The following is a 15,371-nucleotide window of genomic DNA, read 5'->3' as shown; positions in this document are numbered from 1 at the left end:
TAACCAATTTCACAGCAAGGAAAAAAGCGCGTTACTTTTTATTCTGTATAACGTTTATTACACAATAGTTAATATAACATTAATAACCACTTACGTATTTACTAGAGGGGGAATCTCGACAAAGGTGTTTGCGAATTAAAAATTCCATAATCGTACAAATTTGATTCAAATGACTTGCGGGAAAAGCCCTACGACAAATTTACAAATATACTTGGGCACGAACTTATACAATTCGATCTATTTTGGCAGGGACAGCTAGAGATTTTACCAGTTAGTGATGGTGGTCGATTGATCCTGGAAACACGGAAACATGAATGATTTAGATTCATATAAAAATAGACACAGGCGAATTTGGACAGTTTATGATCAATCAAACTGACTGAATCCCTAAGATTATCACTGTTTTGACTTAATTTTACATTGGGTTTGTGCGGTGGCAGCTCAGACAATGGACATTCTGATTCGGGGGCACTCTTCTATCGGGGCACTGTCTATTCGATAATCATAATGAGGTCCTCGCCCTCCAGCTTAGTTCCGTTGGCGATCTCCAGCTTCTTGACAACGCCCGCCAATGGCGACTGCACCACCATCTCCATCTTCATGGCTGAGAGCACGACCAGAGGCTGACCCTTCTCCACTTTGTCGCCAACCTGCACGCGGATATCGATGACTGTTCCGGGCATAGGGGCGCCCACCTCGCTCTTGTTTGACTTATTGGCCTTGGGATGGACATGGATCTCCTGCGGAAGAAGAGAAAAAGTATGAGTTCCATTACCTACAGATGACTGATGACTGAACCTACCTTAACGGCTTCCTTGTCCAGGATGTGGACCGCGCGCAGCTGGCCATTCAACTCGAAGAATACCTCGCGGATACCGTTGGGCTTGAGATCGGCGGACACAGCCAGAGCTTTCACGCTCAGCGTCTTACCGCGCTCCAGAGGTACGTCGAACTCCTCGCCCACATTGGGACCAGTGAGGAAGATTCGAGTGTCCAGCTTGTCGACGGGTCCGTACTTGTCGCGGAAGTTCAGGAAATCATTTGTCACCTGCGGGTAGAGGGCAGCTGACATGACGTCTCGGTTGGTGATGCCGGAGTGAGATTCCTGCAGTTCGGTCTTTAACTTGTCAAAGTCCAAGTCCTGCAGCTCGGCTCCCGGGCGTCCCTCGATGCGGGGCATGTCCTTAAGGACTCGTGAACGCAGGGGCTCAGGGAATCCTCCATGCGGGATGCCAATAGAGCCCTGCAAGTACTCCACCACCGACTTGGGGAACGACAGCTCCTCTGCTCGCTCCAGCACTTTGTCGGCGGTCAGGTCGTTTTGCACCATGAACTGGGCCAGATCACCTACCACCTTCGACGAGGGCGTCACCTTGATAATGTCGCCTAGCAGCAGGTTGGCCTCACGGTAGGCCTTCTTTACGTCCTCGAAGAAGTCGCCCAGACCCAGCGAGAAGGCTTGGAACTGTAGGTTGGTGTACTGACCACCAGGTATCTCGTTGAGATAGACATCGGCGTTGCCCGACCGCATTGTGGTGGTGCACTCGAAGGGAGCGTACAGGGTGCGGGTCTGCTCCCAGTAGGCGGAGTACTCCGACACCGTACGCAGATCCAAGTTCGTGTCCAGCGGAGTGCCTTGCAGGGAGGCAACTACGGCACCCATGCTTGGCTGGGAGGTCATGCCGCTCATCGAGTCGACGGCCACGTCCACGACATCAGCTCCGGCATTGGCGCATGCCAGCATGGAGGCCACTCCCGCTCCAGAGGTGTCGTGGGTATGGATATGGATTGGGATGTCGGGATGCTTGTCGCGAATGGCGGTGATCAGAAGCCTTTCAGAGGATGGAAGCAAAATAGTAACCAACAGGACTACGAAAAGTTCCCTTCAGACTCACCTGGCGGCTTCGGGCTTGAGCAGACCAGCCATGTCCTTGATGCAAAGCACGTGGGTGCCCGCCTTAACCAGCTCGTCAGCCAGGTTAGTGTAGTACTTCAGGTCGTACTTGGTGCGCTTGGGATCGCTGACGTCTCCGGTATAGGAGATGGCCGCTTCCACCACGCCGCCCGCCTTGCCGGCAGCTTCCATGCCGAGGATCAGGTTGGGCAGGTAGTTGAGCGAGTCGAACACCCTGAAGATGTCCATACCGGTCTGCACAGCCAGCTCACAGAACTTGTAGACCACGTTGTCCGGATAGCTTGTGTAGCCGACGGCGTTGGCCCCGCGCAGCAGCATCTGGAAGGGAATGTTCGGAATGCGCTTGCGCATCTCCTCCAGGCGCTCCCACGGGCACTCGTGCAGGAAGCGCAGCGCCACGTCAAAGGTGGCTCCGCCCCAGTTCTCCAGCGAATACAGATTGTTGAACTTGTGCGCCACATAGGGGGAGATCTTCAGCAGATCGTGGGAACGGACACGGGTGGCCAGCAGCGACTGGTGGGCATCACGGAAAGTGGTGTCCATGAGCAGCAGTTCCTTTCGGTTGCGCACCTCCTTGGCAAAAGCTTCTGGACCTTCGCACACCAGGACCTCGCGGAGTCCCTTCGGTGGTTCCGTAACTGCATGCACCATAAAATCATATCAGTTTGCTGTTTTGGTTTAGACGATATGTATGTATATTCCCGCTTAATCATTATATTATATATCATTAACTATGGGACATCTACGGTTAAGGTAAATACAACATTAAACCAATTTAATAAATAAAAGCTGAACATCAAAAGCTGGTAAAACCAAAATCTGCATTATTGAGAAATATAAAAAACACAATTAGCTTAAACCCAAAAATGATGATATATGCAATCACATTAAAACACCAAATCACATATGTGTATTATATGTATGTTTACGTATTAACATGTCTATAGCTCGGTGTCCCCATAAGGGATTTTTGTATCTGGATTGAGTTATAGGAGCTTGAGTGTGTATTAACTATTGGTCTGATTTATCATAAAGATTGAGCAGCACGTGGGATACTTAGGATACCCTTTCCACATAAACCGACATGTTAGATGCTCGTATGTACAAATGTCCTGGATGATTTCGGGAGAAACAAGTAAACGTACCTTTTGCCTCGCCACGTTCTTCGCGTTCTATAGCTTCCGGGGAGAGATCTACGATTCGTTGGATATGAGATAGATCATGGGAGCGTACCGCATTTGGTATAGGCGGAGTGGGCGTGGGCGTGGTCGTGGGTTTGGTGTGTTGTGCGATTTTGAATCGTTGTTGATTGGTGTCGGTACAGACATAGGTGTGTGATATTGGTTTGGTGTTTTGCAAATGCCGATTCGATTGCGAACGCGGTTTCGATTCGTTTTGGTTGATTAATAACAGATGCAACAAAAATTGATAGTTGAAAGAGTAAAAACATAAAGGTTCGATTAAAGCATATCAGAAAAGCAAAGAACACTTCACAGGAGATGCGTGGAACAAACATGCCTTTTCATTGGTTACTTTTGAAAACAAGTGGATACGGGTTCTATTAAATTTGATAGTATATCTATTTAATAGATTGAGTATCTCTAGGACCCTCGCACGAAGCAGTGTACCGAGTTAGACAAAAGATATGATATGGTTTTGACTTTGAATTAAGTCTGAGATCTTCAAGAACTCATAAATCACAAAATTCTTGGATTAAGGTTGCTTGATACATATATCGAAAATTGCTAACATTGATCAAAAAGGAATGAAAAATGATAAATAAGAATACAATTGTAATAAGTTACAATATTACAATATAAACTTGCAACTCTGTCAGTTGCTATCTTAGAAACCTATGCAAAACATTGTTATTAAAAATATTTTTTTAATCGGGATGCAAAATGCTTCGTGAGAGGACCCCGCTACCGCCTGTTCCGGATAGCTGAAACATTCGAAAAGAGGCGATTGGCTTAAGTGGTAGCCACATAAGCAAGCGTGAACCCGAAAAGCACATGCCATTTAAGTGGGGATCCTTAGAGCGCAAGGCGCACTGAACTCACCCAGCGGAACCTCGGGAACGTGGGGCGACACGAGGGCAGGCTTCAAAGTGGTGGCGAGAGGCGTCTGGGGTCCGTTGACCAGAACCTCACCCATGTAGTTGAGCAGCTTCTGGGCGCGATTGAGTGAGGGCTTGAATTTGAACAGTTGCGGGTGCTCGTCGATAAAGTAGGTGTCGAGGACGCCGTGCAGGAACTTCTGGTTCTCCAGCACGTTCAGGAGGAAGGGGATGTTGGTCTTGACGCCGCGAATGCGGAATTCTCTTAGGGCACGGTTCATCTTGGATGCGGAGCTCTGCAGATCGCTGGCGTGCGAGATCACCTTCACCAGCAGGGAGTCGTAGTATGGTGAAATGATAGCGCCGGCATAGGCGGACGCACTGTCCAGCCTAATGCCCATACCCTCGCCGGATCGGAAGACCTCCAAGCGACCGGTGTTGGGTTGAAAATCGTTGGCCGGATCCTCGGTGGTCACACGGCACTGGATGGCGTATCCACGGGGCACGATCTTGTCCTGCGTGTAGCCCAACTCGGGCAGGGTCATGCCTTCGGCCACGCGAATCTGCGACTGCACCAGATCGATGCCCGTTATCTCCTCGGTGACCGTGTGCTCCACCTGCAGACGGGCGTTCACTTCGATGAAGTAGAAGTTGCCGGATTCGTCGCACAGGAACTCCACGGTTCCGGCGTTTTCGTAGCCCACATGGCGGGCCAAACGCACTGCTGCCTCCGTCATCTTGTCCCGGATTTCGATGGGCAAGCGCGGCGCTGGAGCGATCTCCACCACCTTCTGGTGGCGACGCTGCACGGAGCAGTCGCGCTCGTACAGATGCACCACATTTCCGGCCTTGTCTCCCAGCAGTTGAACCTCTATGTGACGTGGTCGCTCGATGAACTTCTCGATGAACATCGCTCCATTGCCGAAGGCGGCCTTGGCCTCTGAACTGGCCCGCTGAAAGCTCTCCTCCACATCCTCCATTTTGCGAACGACGCGCATGCCGCGACCTCCGCCTCCGTAGGCGGCCTTGAAGATTACGGGCAAGCCGTGTTTCTTGCAGAACTCCACTGCCTCCTCCTTGGTGGTCACTGGGCCGTCGGTGCCGGGCACAATGGGCACACCCGCCTCAATGGCCGCCACACGAGCCGCCACCTTGTCACCCATCTTCTGGACGACTTCGGGTGAGGGGCCAATGAAACGCAGTCCGGCATCAATCACCGCCTGGGCGAAGTCACTGCGCTCTGATAGGAAACCGTAGCCGGGATGCACGGCATCCACATCGTTCTCCTTGCACACCCTGATGAGCTCTGGAATGTTGAGGTAGGCCTCCACGGGGGGCAGACCCTTGCCCACTATATAGGACTCGTCGGCCTTCTGTCGGTGCATGTGCATCTTGTCCTGCTCCGAGTAGACCGCAACCGATTTGATGCCCAACTCTGTGCAGGCACGGAACACTCGGATGGCGATCTCACCGCGGTTAGCCACCAGCACCGACCGGATGGGCTTGTATTCCACCTGCCAAAAGTGGATGCATTTCTATTGTGTTTAAATATACGCCATCTGAATAACTCACCTTGCTGGAGTAGCCATTTTTGAAGAAGGCATTGAGCCGGACACGCGGCTGCGTCTTGCGCAGTGTCCTGTACGCGGACTGGGCGGCCGGAATGAACATAGTGATCCCAACTAGGACTCAAATGTGCCTAACAGAAAAAAAGTCATATTTCAGTATTGCACATGGCAAATTTGCTATTATCACAACTATTATTCTAGCTTATTCCCCTTAATTCTTCTTCTCAACATGTTGTGGTTTAGTCCATGCACGTATTAAGTATATTACTCGTAGAGTAAAAGGGTATAGTAGATTCGTTGAAAAGTATGTAACAGGCAGAAAGAAGCGTTTCAGGCTTCAGATTTAAAATTTTTTTTTTGTAATTTTTCTGATGTATGATGTTGAAGTTCTAATCCCCATACCTCAATTTATATTAATCGGATTTTGAAGTGGCATTCCTCTAAATGTTTCTGGCGCAATTCACTAAAAATCTGCATTCAAATTTTGAAATTTTTTTTTTTTAATTTTTTAAAAATTTTTTTGATGTAGAAATTGGAAAAAATTAAGAAATGTCCCTAGGCTGAAGTTCAAAACTCCATAACTCAATTTATCTTAATCGGATTTGGTGGCATGCCTATAAATGTTTCTGGCGCAATTCTCTACACATCTACATTCAAATTTAGAAATAAAAAAATAAAAAGCGTTCTGCTTTACGATCGAGAGATTGCATTTAACGCGTTAATTATTTGTTAATTTCAAAAGCTCGATTGCCAAATGCCTTAAGGTTATCGACATTACTTTCGAAAAAACAAACAAACAAGCGGATCTAGAAGGTCTCGTTTTGAAGTTGTTGCAATTGGAAATCTAAGACCACAGCGGGCTACTACTACTACTGCAAATTCCATTTAGAAACTGTAGTATACATTATTTCATTCCTGACATATTTTGAAGGTAAAGATTGGTTCCCTGTATTGGAACTGGGTTTATAGAATTCCGATCGCATCTGTTGGCCTAAGTACAATTATAATCTTCTGACCAAAGTCCATTGCTTGGTACTTTGGTGTTATTCCACTTAACAGAACAATCGGTCTGCTCAATAATATGAGTCGACTCACGTGATCAAAATTCAAAGCGAGTTTTAAAAATGCACGACAACTTGTACAATTAAATGCCAGCTTTTCAGCTTGTGTTTTCTTATGCGTTTTGCTTCTAAGCATCGAAAAGTTCCACTAATTAAGGTATTGAAATTGCCTATTTTTCAACCATTACGTACATAAGCAGGCATCGTAATAGATCAACAAATATTAGCTACTGCTGCAGCACGTTTTGGCACTTGAAGTTCCCCGGTTATTTTCAGTGGCTCTAACTGTTTGGATCAATAGTGGCCAGGAAATACAAGATACACAGGTAGATACACATCTTAATTCATTAGCTCTCCATATTGTTTAAAGCTTTTGTTTTGCCCTAGAACATTATGTACATTAATATTTAGTGGCTAAGTCACCATCGATGGTAAAGATTTATAGTCGCACTGAGAATATACTAGACAGCACAAAACTTAAGCTACATATTTAAGGTAAGGGTATCCACAGTCCGTTGCTTGTCAGTTCGCTTATGCCGCACATGCCGTAAAATATTTCATTTATTTTTATGTCTGTTAGCTTTTAGGTTGTTTTGCTCATTATCAGCGATTCAAATGGGTTTCGTAGCCTCCGTCAGCGATGAAACAGACAGATGGACACGCTTAGTGGTGCAAGGGTGCGTCAGAGACCGGCTTTGCAATTCAGATTCCGGACCCAATTCACGGACTCAAATAGTGAGTACTCTCTAGTCTGTAGACCACGCTGGGGGCTCGTCTGTGTTTGCAAAAATAAAAAACAACCCGTTGACAAAGTCCGCTTTCTATGCCAGACGGAGACCTACCTAAAGTTGGATGGATGGAATTTAAAGCAGAAGAGTGAAGAATTGGTCAGGTCTACGAAATCCAAAGGAGATCTTTTGGGACCTTGGCCCTGCGCTAATCGGTTTGACAACCCTCCTCCAATCGACTCTATTTTGGCTAGCAAACTGAAGTGTTTACCATACGTAGTTGCAATTAAATGGGGGGGGTCTGCGCAACAGCACGTGAAGTGCATGCCCCAATGAAAGTGGTGTTGCCGGGATCCAGGTGTCCAGGGGTTCGGGGGTCCCAGGAGTCCATAGATAATCTAGAACCAATGTTGACACATGTATTGGATGTGTGACACAGGTGCAGATAATGAGCAGACGATAAGCCCGCTTTATTAACACATCGGAGGTCGGTCCGTAGTAAATATTATCACTCGCAGTGGGAGTGCACACTTACATATATGGAACTCCTAGGGGGCCCCCATGTTTGGGATCTATAAATAGTCGCGACGTGATGGAAATCTTTAGTTTGGTCCACTCTAATTAAATTTTTCACTGTTAACATCAATTTTGTTTGCTAATTCGGTTAATTTGCACCGCATTACCTCACGATTGTGTCATAAATTACTAGATCTAACAAACTGGCTAGAACCCCATTGGTAGTATTATCGAAAAGATAAGCCCAATGTCACCTTATAGAGCGGAAGCAGCACTCGACCTCCAGACCTTAAGAATGGCATTAATGATAATAGATAACCATATCCCTAATTTTTATACTCTGTGCTGCTATAGCTATGATAACTATAGAATCGAAATTATGGAAGACTTAGTTGCCTTATCTAACTGGATAGGCTTTCTAATATCATCAGTCTAAAAGATGCAAGGCAGTAAGAAGTCGATGTGACTTGCACACAGTTGTTATGAAATAATCTTGAATATGCAATGATTTCCAAGTTAATAAAAGTTTTGAAACTGGTATCTACGGAGCGGGCAAATCTAATCTCAGTCGCAAGCGGAAATTATAATCGGAAGCTTTTGCACCTATCGCTTTCGTAGGAAGTTGAAAGGATTTTCAATTAATCATTTAAATGTCGATCCGCGATAAAGAATTTATATCTATATATGTAGGTTTCAATAATAATTTAAGCTTGGCTGCCTTGCTGTGTTTGAAATTTGAAATTAAAGCGCATTAGCATCAGTATAAAGTGAAGAATGCCGGTCTACAATTGTTTAGCATGATGTGAAAATAACACGTATTCTCGCATGCAAATCAGGGTTTATTTCAGGTATTTCTGGGATAGCTTCAACACCTTTGGCATAAGCTCAGTTCCGTGCGGCACTCTGACAACATTTGCCGGCTATCAATTGTCCTGTTGCTTGTTGACTGGGTGTGTTCCTTCATATTTTCTGGAAGTAAAGTGGGCGCAGTCCTGGCCAATCTCATGCAATTACACGAAAACGTTGTTGACACGGCACACCACAACCCAAACAAAACCCAGCCAAAAAACCCACCCAAGGCCCGATTGTGTTTGCCCATTGGAATGAGCGATTATGTAATAATAACATGATCGTCCAACTAACTACACAGTAATGACGCTGGAGTGTCCCAATCACTTGAACGCCGCTGCTTTGCTTTTGTTCACCAACTTTTGCACAGGGAAATGTGCGTGCTATGATTTTTTGTGGGATACAAACGTATGATCTTGAACGACAAGCTGCTAAGGTCAAAGTCGCTTTTGAATGTGGGTCGTACATTGATTTTGTCGCCAAAAAGTGAGTGTAAAATATGGGTTTCTCTACCTCCGATAAGTATTCGTGTTCTGAAACTGGATTGAAGACTAAAGATATGATTCACACAAAGTTCTACGGTGGCACCGAGAATTTTTTGTTCCAGATGTCAAGTTATGTAATCCGCATTCTGAACTACACACATAGCCTATTAATAACAATGATTGATAAGGAGGTGAAGTACTGTGGAATACAGTGGAATCACGACTACAATTGTCGCTAAAGTTAAGTCTGTGCAATTTAGTTGCCATTAACTCATTTACCAAAACTCAATTTACCATCAAACGCCTCAAATTTTACATTCGTTCCAAAACTCTATATTTACTTGAGCAGCCCGTCTAGACTCTAGACCTTATCACGCCAAATGAAAAGCTGATAGAGACGAAGCTTTGACATTGACTAGTCCGGGTCCAGCTCTCCGTATAGTATGTGACGGCCTGTCACATTCCCCGTCCCGGCGAATCAATAGCAATCAAACAAATCAAACTGTGCCATAAACTGGTTAAATTTCGGGTCAATAGATAGTGGATAATTTCGCAGTAATCGCGCACAGTACGCAAACGTATAGATTATGGATCTATGTGAGCTTGTCTGGCCGTGCGACAAACACGTTTCCCCAATAGCGAAACCATAAGAAGGTCATAAATATTGGGCAGAAAGTAGGATGAGTCCGAAAATAAAACAGCCACATTTCCCTCTCTGTGCTGGGATGGTTCGTATCGCAAGGGAGTGCGGTACGGTACACCGCATGGTATGGTATGGTATGGTATGGCATAATATTGTATGGTATGGTATGGTACGGTATGGCATGGTATGGCATGGTATGGTATGGAATAGAATAGAATAAATTGTAATTAACACATGTCTGCCTGCCGGAGAGTGACGATGGCAAATTACATACAATGGTTGGACGGAGAGAAAGGGCTGGGGAAAGGAACCAACCGAACCGAGTGGAAAAAGAAATTGAGCACAAATTATGCAATTAAATGGCTATGCACGCAGTCTACTTGGCCCGGGTCCACCGACCGACCGGCGACTTACTTATTAGATAGCGAAAGTTCCGAAGGAGCGCCCTGCGCCAATCCTTGTGGTCCTCGCGGCTCCGCAAAGTGGGTAATCGCTGCTCCAGCACTACAAAACAATTTCAAACGGTTCGTGAGTCAACGTGGATTCTTTGGCTTATGTACCGAACTCAACGCACATACAAATTCACGCTTCCTATGTATCCTATGTACGAGTATGCGAAGCTCTGTCAACTTGGGGAGGCCTCTTTTTGTTTGGGATTTGGTCTTGGCGTTGCTTTTGCGTTTGGTTTGTTTTAGTTTTAGTTTGGATTGAATTGGTTTGGTATCGTTTTGGTCAAAGTAGGTGGAACAGCACGAATTCGCAAACGGTTGCTCTGCTGCACTCTGATTCTCCGATGCCGTCTTTCTGCCCAGGAACTCGCGAACCGTTCACTTCAAAGCTGTCCGTCGGACTGGTCGAGCGCACAAACTCGAAAGTTTCGACTAGTTCCGTGGGAGAGTCGTCGTGGTGGGAACGTTCTCGGTGGCGCTCCCAATCTCTGCCGCTCCTCTCGCAGTTTCGAGGTCTGCGCGTGCTCCCTGCCGGCAATGATTTGTTCTCGAGTGAAATGTGCGGATGGAATGCGTGATACCTCTTAGCCAGCGAAGAGATTGCAAAGAACTTATGAACAATTTATATGAGTAATGTTTCCCAGAGCCTGCATTCTTAAAGTTATCAGTGTAGTAGGTTCTGAAAATATTACCATACGATATTATAGAGAAGTGCCGCACTTCTAAAAGTTTGAAATGACAAATTCGTATGGAATCACTAAGGCTTTCATCTACCTGTTACTCGTTTAGCACGCATCCGATATGCCCCACTAGCACCCAGCACAGTGACTGGAACGTCAGCGAACTTTGGCCTAGAGCAAAGCTGTTTTCGTCGCCGTATGCCGGTCGCACCAGAGAACTTTCTTTTGACATTGGTTAGCCGGAGAGGTGAAAGGCGGCCGGGGGACAACAGCTGTGCAGTAAGCCCCAAATTGGCACAGCTCCCGGAAACACGAAAACTCCAACACATTTTATAGACTTACTTGACTCCCCGTACCATGGAGATCAATTTGAAAGAGAGTAATTTATAAAAGAAGACCAAAGATAATTTGAAGCGTTTAAAATTTGAAATCTGACTGATGAATAATCGAATGAAAATAGCCTACTGAAAATAAACTAACCGTCTGAATAATGCCCATTCCCCCAAGATCCGTTTTCCTTATGTACATACATACATTATGTACATTAATCCTTGCAGCAACTCCCTTTATTTTCATAAAAGGATATGCCTCACTCCTTGTTACCACGATTGCCAGGCATAGGAAATGGAAAAACACCCCTGATATGGATCTATTATGCTCGTGGAAACTTTTAGAACCGTATGAGCTTGATGCCGCTTCGTTGTGTTGTGTTGAGTTCTGTTGTGAAGAGAATTCGATTGGTCTGGGCGTCGGGATCGGGATCGTACGCGTGGAGCTTATTATATGAACAGCCGGTGGGTCTTCGAGTGGGATCATATGAATCGTACGACTCCAAATGGCAGTCCAGGTCTGGCGCAGATAGGAGCGAGTGAGAGGAGAGGAGCGGAGCGGAGAGTGGCGGACTCACGCCTACGCTCCCTGTTATCGCCAGTTTCGACTCACTGAGCAGACTCTCGCGCTCCCTTGCTAAAAAAAAATGATCTTGCCGGTGTGTATATGTATACGGTAAATATATACATAGGTAGACACGTGTGTATCGGTGATTTTGAGATTTATATTTTTATATTGCGGCACGCGCAATAGTGGGCATAACAAAACTGGACAGTCTTATCACCAGACCGAAACACCCAACGCGGGCCCAACAAGAATGATGTTGTGTATGAGCGTCGGCAGATACAGATACAGATACAGATAAAATTGCGTGTCAGATAATGCTGTACTGGGGGAGTGTAGTGTTCCGAGAAAGTGTGTTACTGGCGTTTATGCTCGACTATTTTTTTCCGAGCTAATGATTATGATTGCCCATATATTGCTTTTAAAGGAACAAATGCAAATCATAAATGCTGCAGCTTGGCGATAAGATTGAGGAAATCTAGCAACCTATTGATTTAACTACCACCTATAAAAAAGATTCCACACACTTCTGGGCGACTGTAGCGTATTGGTGAGCAGATAAGAGGACCACGCCTCCGTCTGAATGGAAATCTTTCAGAAGCTATCAGGCCAATGGTGCAAAACCAGCCAGTCATTCCTAATTACTGGACATACCCTATCTTATCAGTTCCAAAGGCGGGGAATTAAACTTTAATACCCTGACTCAATGGGGATTGCAATCTTCAATGGCGCCTACAGTTCTATCCATGTTTATTATTGGTTATATTTAAAGAAGGGTATTCGGTTAGTCGCTACTTTCAAGGTGCCAATGCTAAAACAGTATCATACACGTGCCGTTTATTTTGCTACTTCAACTTGCTCATGCAGAGCAAACGTTATGATAACGTTTTTGTTTGATTTATCTCCTCCGATTTATGGTTTAAGCATGCGAATGTATTAATTTGTCAAGGTTTCAGTACCCAGAATTTCTGCGGGGCGAGACAATAAGAAGTCAGAGCCATGGACTACAACAATTTTTGTATTTCTTTAAGGATACAAATACAAGTACTGCGATAGGCGGAAACTAAGTTAATTAAATTTAAAAGAACAAATTTATCAAAGTCCAAAGTTGAAACTGGCTTATATTGGGTCATTTTATAACCGATAAAACGTAAGTTGAAGTAAAAAGTCGCCGCAACGACAAGTTATCTATTATTATCACCAATTCCATACGATACAAATTATCTTACCTTTAGTATTGTTTTATACATACTTGTATTTATATGTAATACAAATACGTAATATTTCTGAAAATGATTCTTAAATTCAAAATTATTTTAATTTCTTTAATGAAACCAAAATATTGTTTAAACTTTTAACGAATGTGCCTTTAAATAAAAAGCTTGCATACTTTTTAGTAGTCTTTTAAACAAAGCGTAAGCTTTTTGGCTAAATTTCGGTTTCAATAGACAGCCACATAGCCGTTTTTAAATGAAGTGCTTTTCGTTTTTAATTTTTGTAGATCTTTGCCATAATATGCGAATGCAGGAAATTTACTTGCAAACAGAAATGAAGCCTTTTGAGAATCAGGAGTCCTAAAAACTGCAAATTGATAATGGAAGGTTATCAAAAAGTACCTATCTACATATGTACATATGTAGTAAACAAAAGTCAGCTGATTTTGTTGCTTATGCGAAAGCCCAGTACACTCAGATATAAGAACAATGTTTATACTACGTTCTAGGTCCATTATAAACCTAAAATTATTTAGATCTCCAAGCGCATCTTGCCGTTACGTACAATATAACCAAGGTCAATCTCCGGAGCCAAAAATACGCGAATACTTCTACTACATCGATCATGAGGGAATGGTGAGTCTGTCAACTATAAATCCGTGTTTGAACTCGCATAACATTTTTTGCAGCTCTTTTTGGACGATGCAAAGATGAAAAACTTCACCAGCTGCTTTAAGGAGAAGGATTTTCTCAAGTTCTTTTTCAACCGCCTGCGGCTGAACAAAACAAATAGATATGAAAGCGAATTTCCATACATTTCCCTCTGTGGCCGTGAAAGGAATTTTATTAGATGCGATGACACGCCTGTTGTGTTTACTGAACAACTAAGGAAGGACGACACGGTGGTGCTCAGCTATGCGCACTCGGGCCAGGTCCTAACCCTGCCTTACGAACCTCATAAACTGTACATGGATCCGCGAAACGGAAGAGTCTATCATCCAGCAACGCCACAGGTGGGCGGAATAGGCCTAGTCCGCTCCAAACTGGCCATAGAGCTCAGCCAGCACTTCGAGTTCCCGGCAGGCGAGGCTTCGCCTAGTCATTTTCGGTGGAACGGAGAACGATTGGAGCTGCAGAACGAATGGGTTGGCAATACTCAGCGATTTCCCATGAACGAGGAGTGTAAATAATTGGATAACTTTAATCGATTAAAATTGAGACAACGATAGGTTATAACTTACAGAGAATGTGTATATTGTGTGTATATATTTTACTCAATGCTAAGGGGCTTAAACTCGCCCTCCTTAACCCATGATAGACCAGTTGCATGTCCACCATTTGCCTGTTGCGCTGAAGGCTCCGTCTGTTTGCTTCTCCCGGCCTTGATGCGCTCCAGAACGGGCCCGTGCACGTCCTGCTGAAACTTCTCGAATACTATGTAGTGCGGATCTTCGGTTGGTGGGGTGTCGAATATGTGCTCCTTGCTCTCCTTGATATTTTTCTGTACGCGAGCAACATACTCCTCCTTGTTGGTCATCAGCAGCTCAGCAGCCTCGCTGTCCTTGAGTTTATCTAGTTCAATGCCCCGAATACTGTCCAAGGGATCGGAGAAAATGGTTTGCAGGTACTTTAAAAGCTGCCAAAGATGGTCCTCTCCACAGCGCCACTCTGGAAAGGCGTGACTCACATCCAAGCCATGGGTGTACGGGCACACATGGGGATGAATCACATCCTGCTGGAATATTATGGTCTAAGAGAGACTTGTAGAGTTATATCCATTTTCTCTATTGTCGATCGCACTCACCGGAAGGCTTTTGTCGTCGGGAAAACGATCTGGGAGCAAAATGGTGAACCGAAAAACACTTTCCGTATAGAAGCCCTGTCGCCCAAAGAAGACACCGAACCACTCTATAAAAACACATAAAATTAGCTAGAGTGCATACAGGACGTATGTATGTATGTAGGTAGACTAACGCAGGGAGTTAGCATAGCTGGGTATCACATATATGCCACTCAACTTCTCAGACTCAATCATTTTGCTAAAACATAAAAAATTAAAAGTTTAGTTTCAAACTAGTTGACTACGTATGCTGAAAACTCACTATTCGGCCAGAATTTTATACTCCTGCTGTATGGTGGTGAGCAGCAACTTGTCATCTTTCTTATTCGCATCCAAATCAAGAGTCATTTTGTCCGAGCAATGTTAAAATTAAACAAAAATATTAGTAACATAAACAAAACGATACGTTTGTTGCTAGCTGAAAGCAGCTGATTTGTGGAGGGTTGCCACTCTTTCGTAAAGCCTAATGGGCG

At 44.8% G+C, this 15,371-nt stretch overlaps 3 protein-coding genes across 5 annotated transcripts; 1 reads left to right on the top strand and 2 right to left on the bottom strand.

The window, feature by feature from the left end:
* Positions 1-31: 31 nt before the first annotated feature.
* Positions 32-10,722, bottom strand: LOC6541305 (pyruvate carboxylase, mitochondrial). 3 transcript variants are annotated; one of them, XM_026978470.1, is made up of 8 exons: positions 10,396-10,722; positions 10,236-10,325; positions 5,544-5,670; positions 3,976-5,485; positions 3,061-3,108; positions 1,896-2,553; positions 803-1,832; positions 32-740 (listed from the first exon to the last, which is right to left on the bottom strand). In XM_026978470.1, the coding sequence occupies exons 3-8, from the start codon at positions 5,640-5,642 to the stop codon at positions 492-494; spliced, it is 3,594 nt and encodes a 1,197-aa protein (XP_026834271.1). In that variant the 5' UTR covers positions 5,643-5,670; positions 10,236-10,325; positions 10,396-10,722; the 3' UTR covers positions 32-491. The 3 variants fall into 3 exon arrangements, with proteins under 3 accessions (XP_026834271.1, XP_026834272.1, XP_026834273.1); XM_026978471.1 differs by having other exon boundaries at positions 10,400-10,722; XM_026978472.1 differs by lacking the exon at positions 3,061-3,108 and having other exon boundaries at positions 10,396-10,721.
* A 2,554-nt stretch (positions 10,723-13,276) lies between these two features.
* On the top strand, positions 13,277-14,298 carry LOC6542158 (UPF0598 protein CG30010). The gene is made up of 2 exons (XM_001969102.3): positions 13,277-13,694; positions 13,748-14,298. The coding sequence occupies exons 1-2, from the start codon at positions 13,548-13,550 to the stop codon at positions 14,246-14,248; spliced, it is 648 nt and encodes a 215-aa protein (XP_001969138.2). The 5' UTR covers positions 13,277-13,547; the 3' UTR covers positions 14,249-14,298.
* Positions 14,246-15,369, bottom strand: LOC6541503 (protein crossbronx). Its single transcript, XM_001969101.3, has 4 exons — positions 15,161-15,369; positions 15,033-15,097; positions 14,863-14,966; positions 14,246-14,808 (listed from the first exon to the last, which is right to left on the bottom strand). The coding sequence occupies exons 1-4, from the start codon at positions 15,244-15,246 to the stop codon at positions 14,329-14,331; spliced, it is 735 nt and encodes a 244-aa protein (XP_001969137.1). The 5' UTR covers positions 15,247-15,369; the 3' UTR covers positions 14,246-14,328.
* Positions 15,370-15,371: the final 2 nt, after the last annotated feature.

This window comes from Drosophila erecta, unplaced genomic scaffold, assembly GCF_003286155.1.
Source record: "Drosophila erecta strain 14021-0224.00,06,07 unplaced genomic scaffold, DereRS2 tig00000055-arrow-pilon, whole genome shotgun sequence".
Lineage (NCBI taxonomy): Eukaryota > Metazoa > Arthropoda > Insecta > Diptera > Drosophilidae > Drosophila > Drosophila erecta.
This window is presented reverse-complemented; position numbering and strand designations above follow the sequence as displayed.

Excerpts from the sequence above, each read along its gene's own strand:
- LOC6542158 (XM_001969102.3), top strand. The coding sequence starts at position 13,548 with ATGTTTATACTACGTTCTAGGTCCATTATAAACCTAAAATTATTTAGA. Across the intron at positions 13,695-13,747 it reads ACATCGATCATGAGGGAATG|CTCTTTTTGGACGATGCAAA; the intron begins GTGAGTCTGTCA and ends CATTTTTTGCAG.
- LOC6541305 (XM_026978470.1), bottom strand. The coding sequence starts at position 5,642 with ATGTTCATTCCGGCCGCCCAGTCCGCGTACAGGACACTGCGCAAGACG. Across the intron at positions 5,486-5,543 it reads AAAATGGCTACTCCAGCAAG|GTGGAATACAAGCCCATCCG; the intron begins GTGAGTTATTCA and ends CACTTTTGGCAG. Across the intron at positions 1,833-1,895 it reads CTCAAGCCCGAAGCCGCCAG|GCTTCTGATCACCGCCATTC; the intron begins GTGAGTCTGAAG and ends ATCCTCTGAAAG.
- LOC6541503 (XM_001969101.3), bottom strand. The coding sequence starts at position 15,246 with ATGACTCTTGATTTGGATGCGAATAAGAAAGATGACAAGTTGCTGCTC. Across the intron at positions 15,098-15,160 it reads TATAAAATTCTGGCCGAATA|CAAAATGATTGAGTCTGAGA; the intron begins GTGAGTTTTCAG and ends TTTATGTTTTAG. Across the intron at positions 14,967-15,032 it reads CAGCTATGCTAACTCCCTGC|AGTGGTTCGGTGTCTTCTTT; the intron begins GTTAGTCTACCT and ends GTGTTTTTATAG.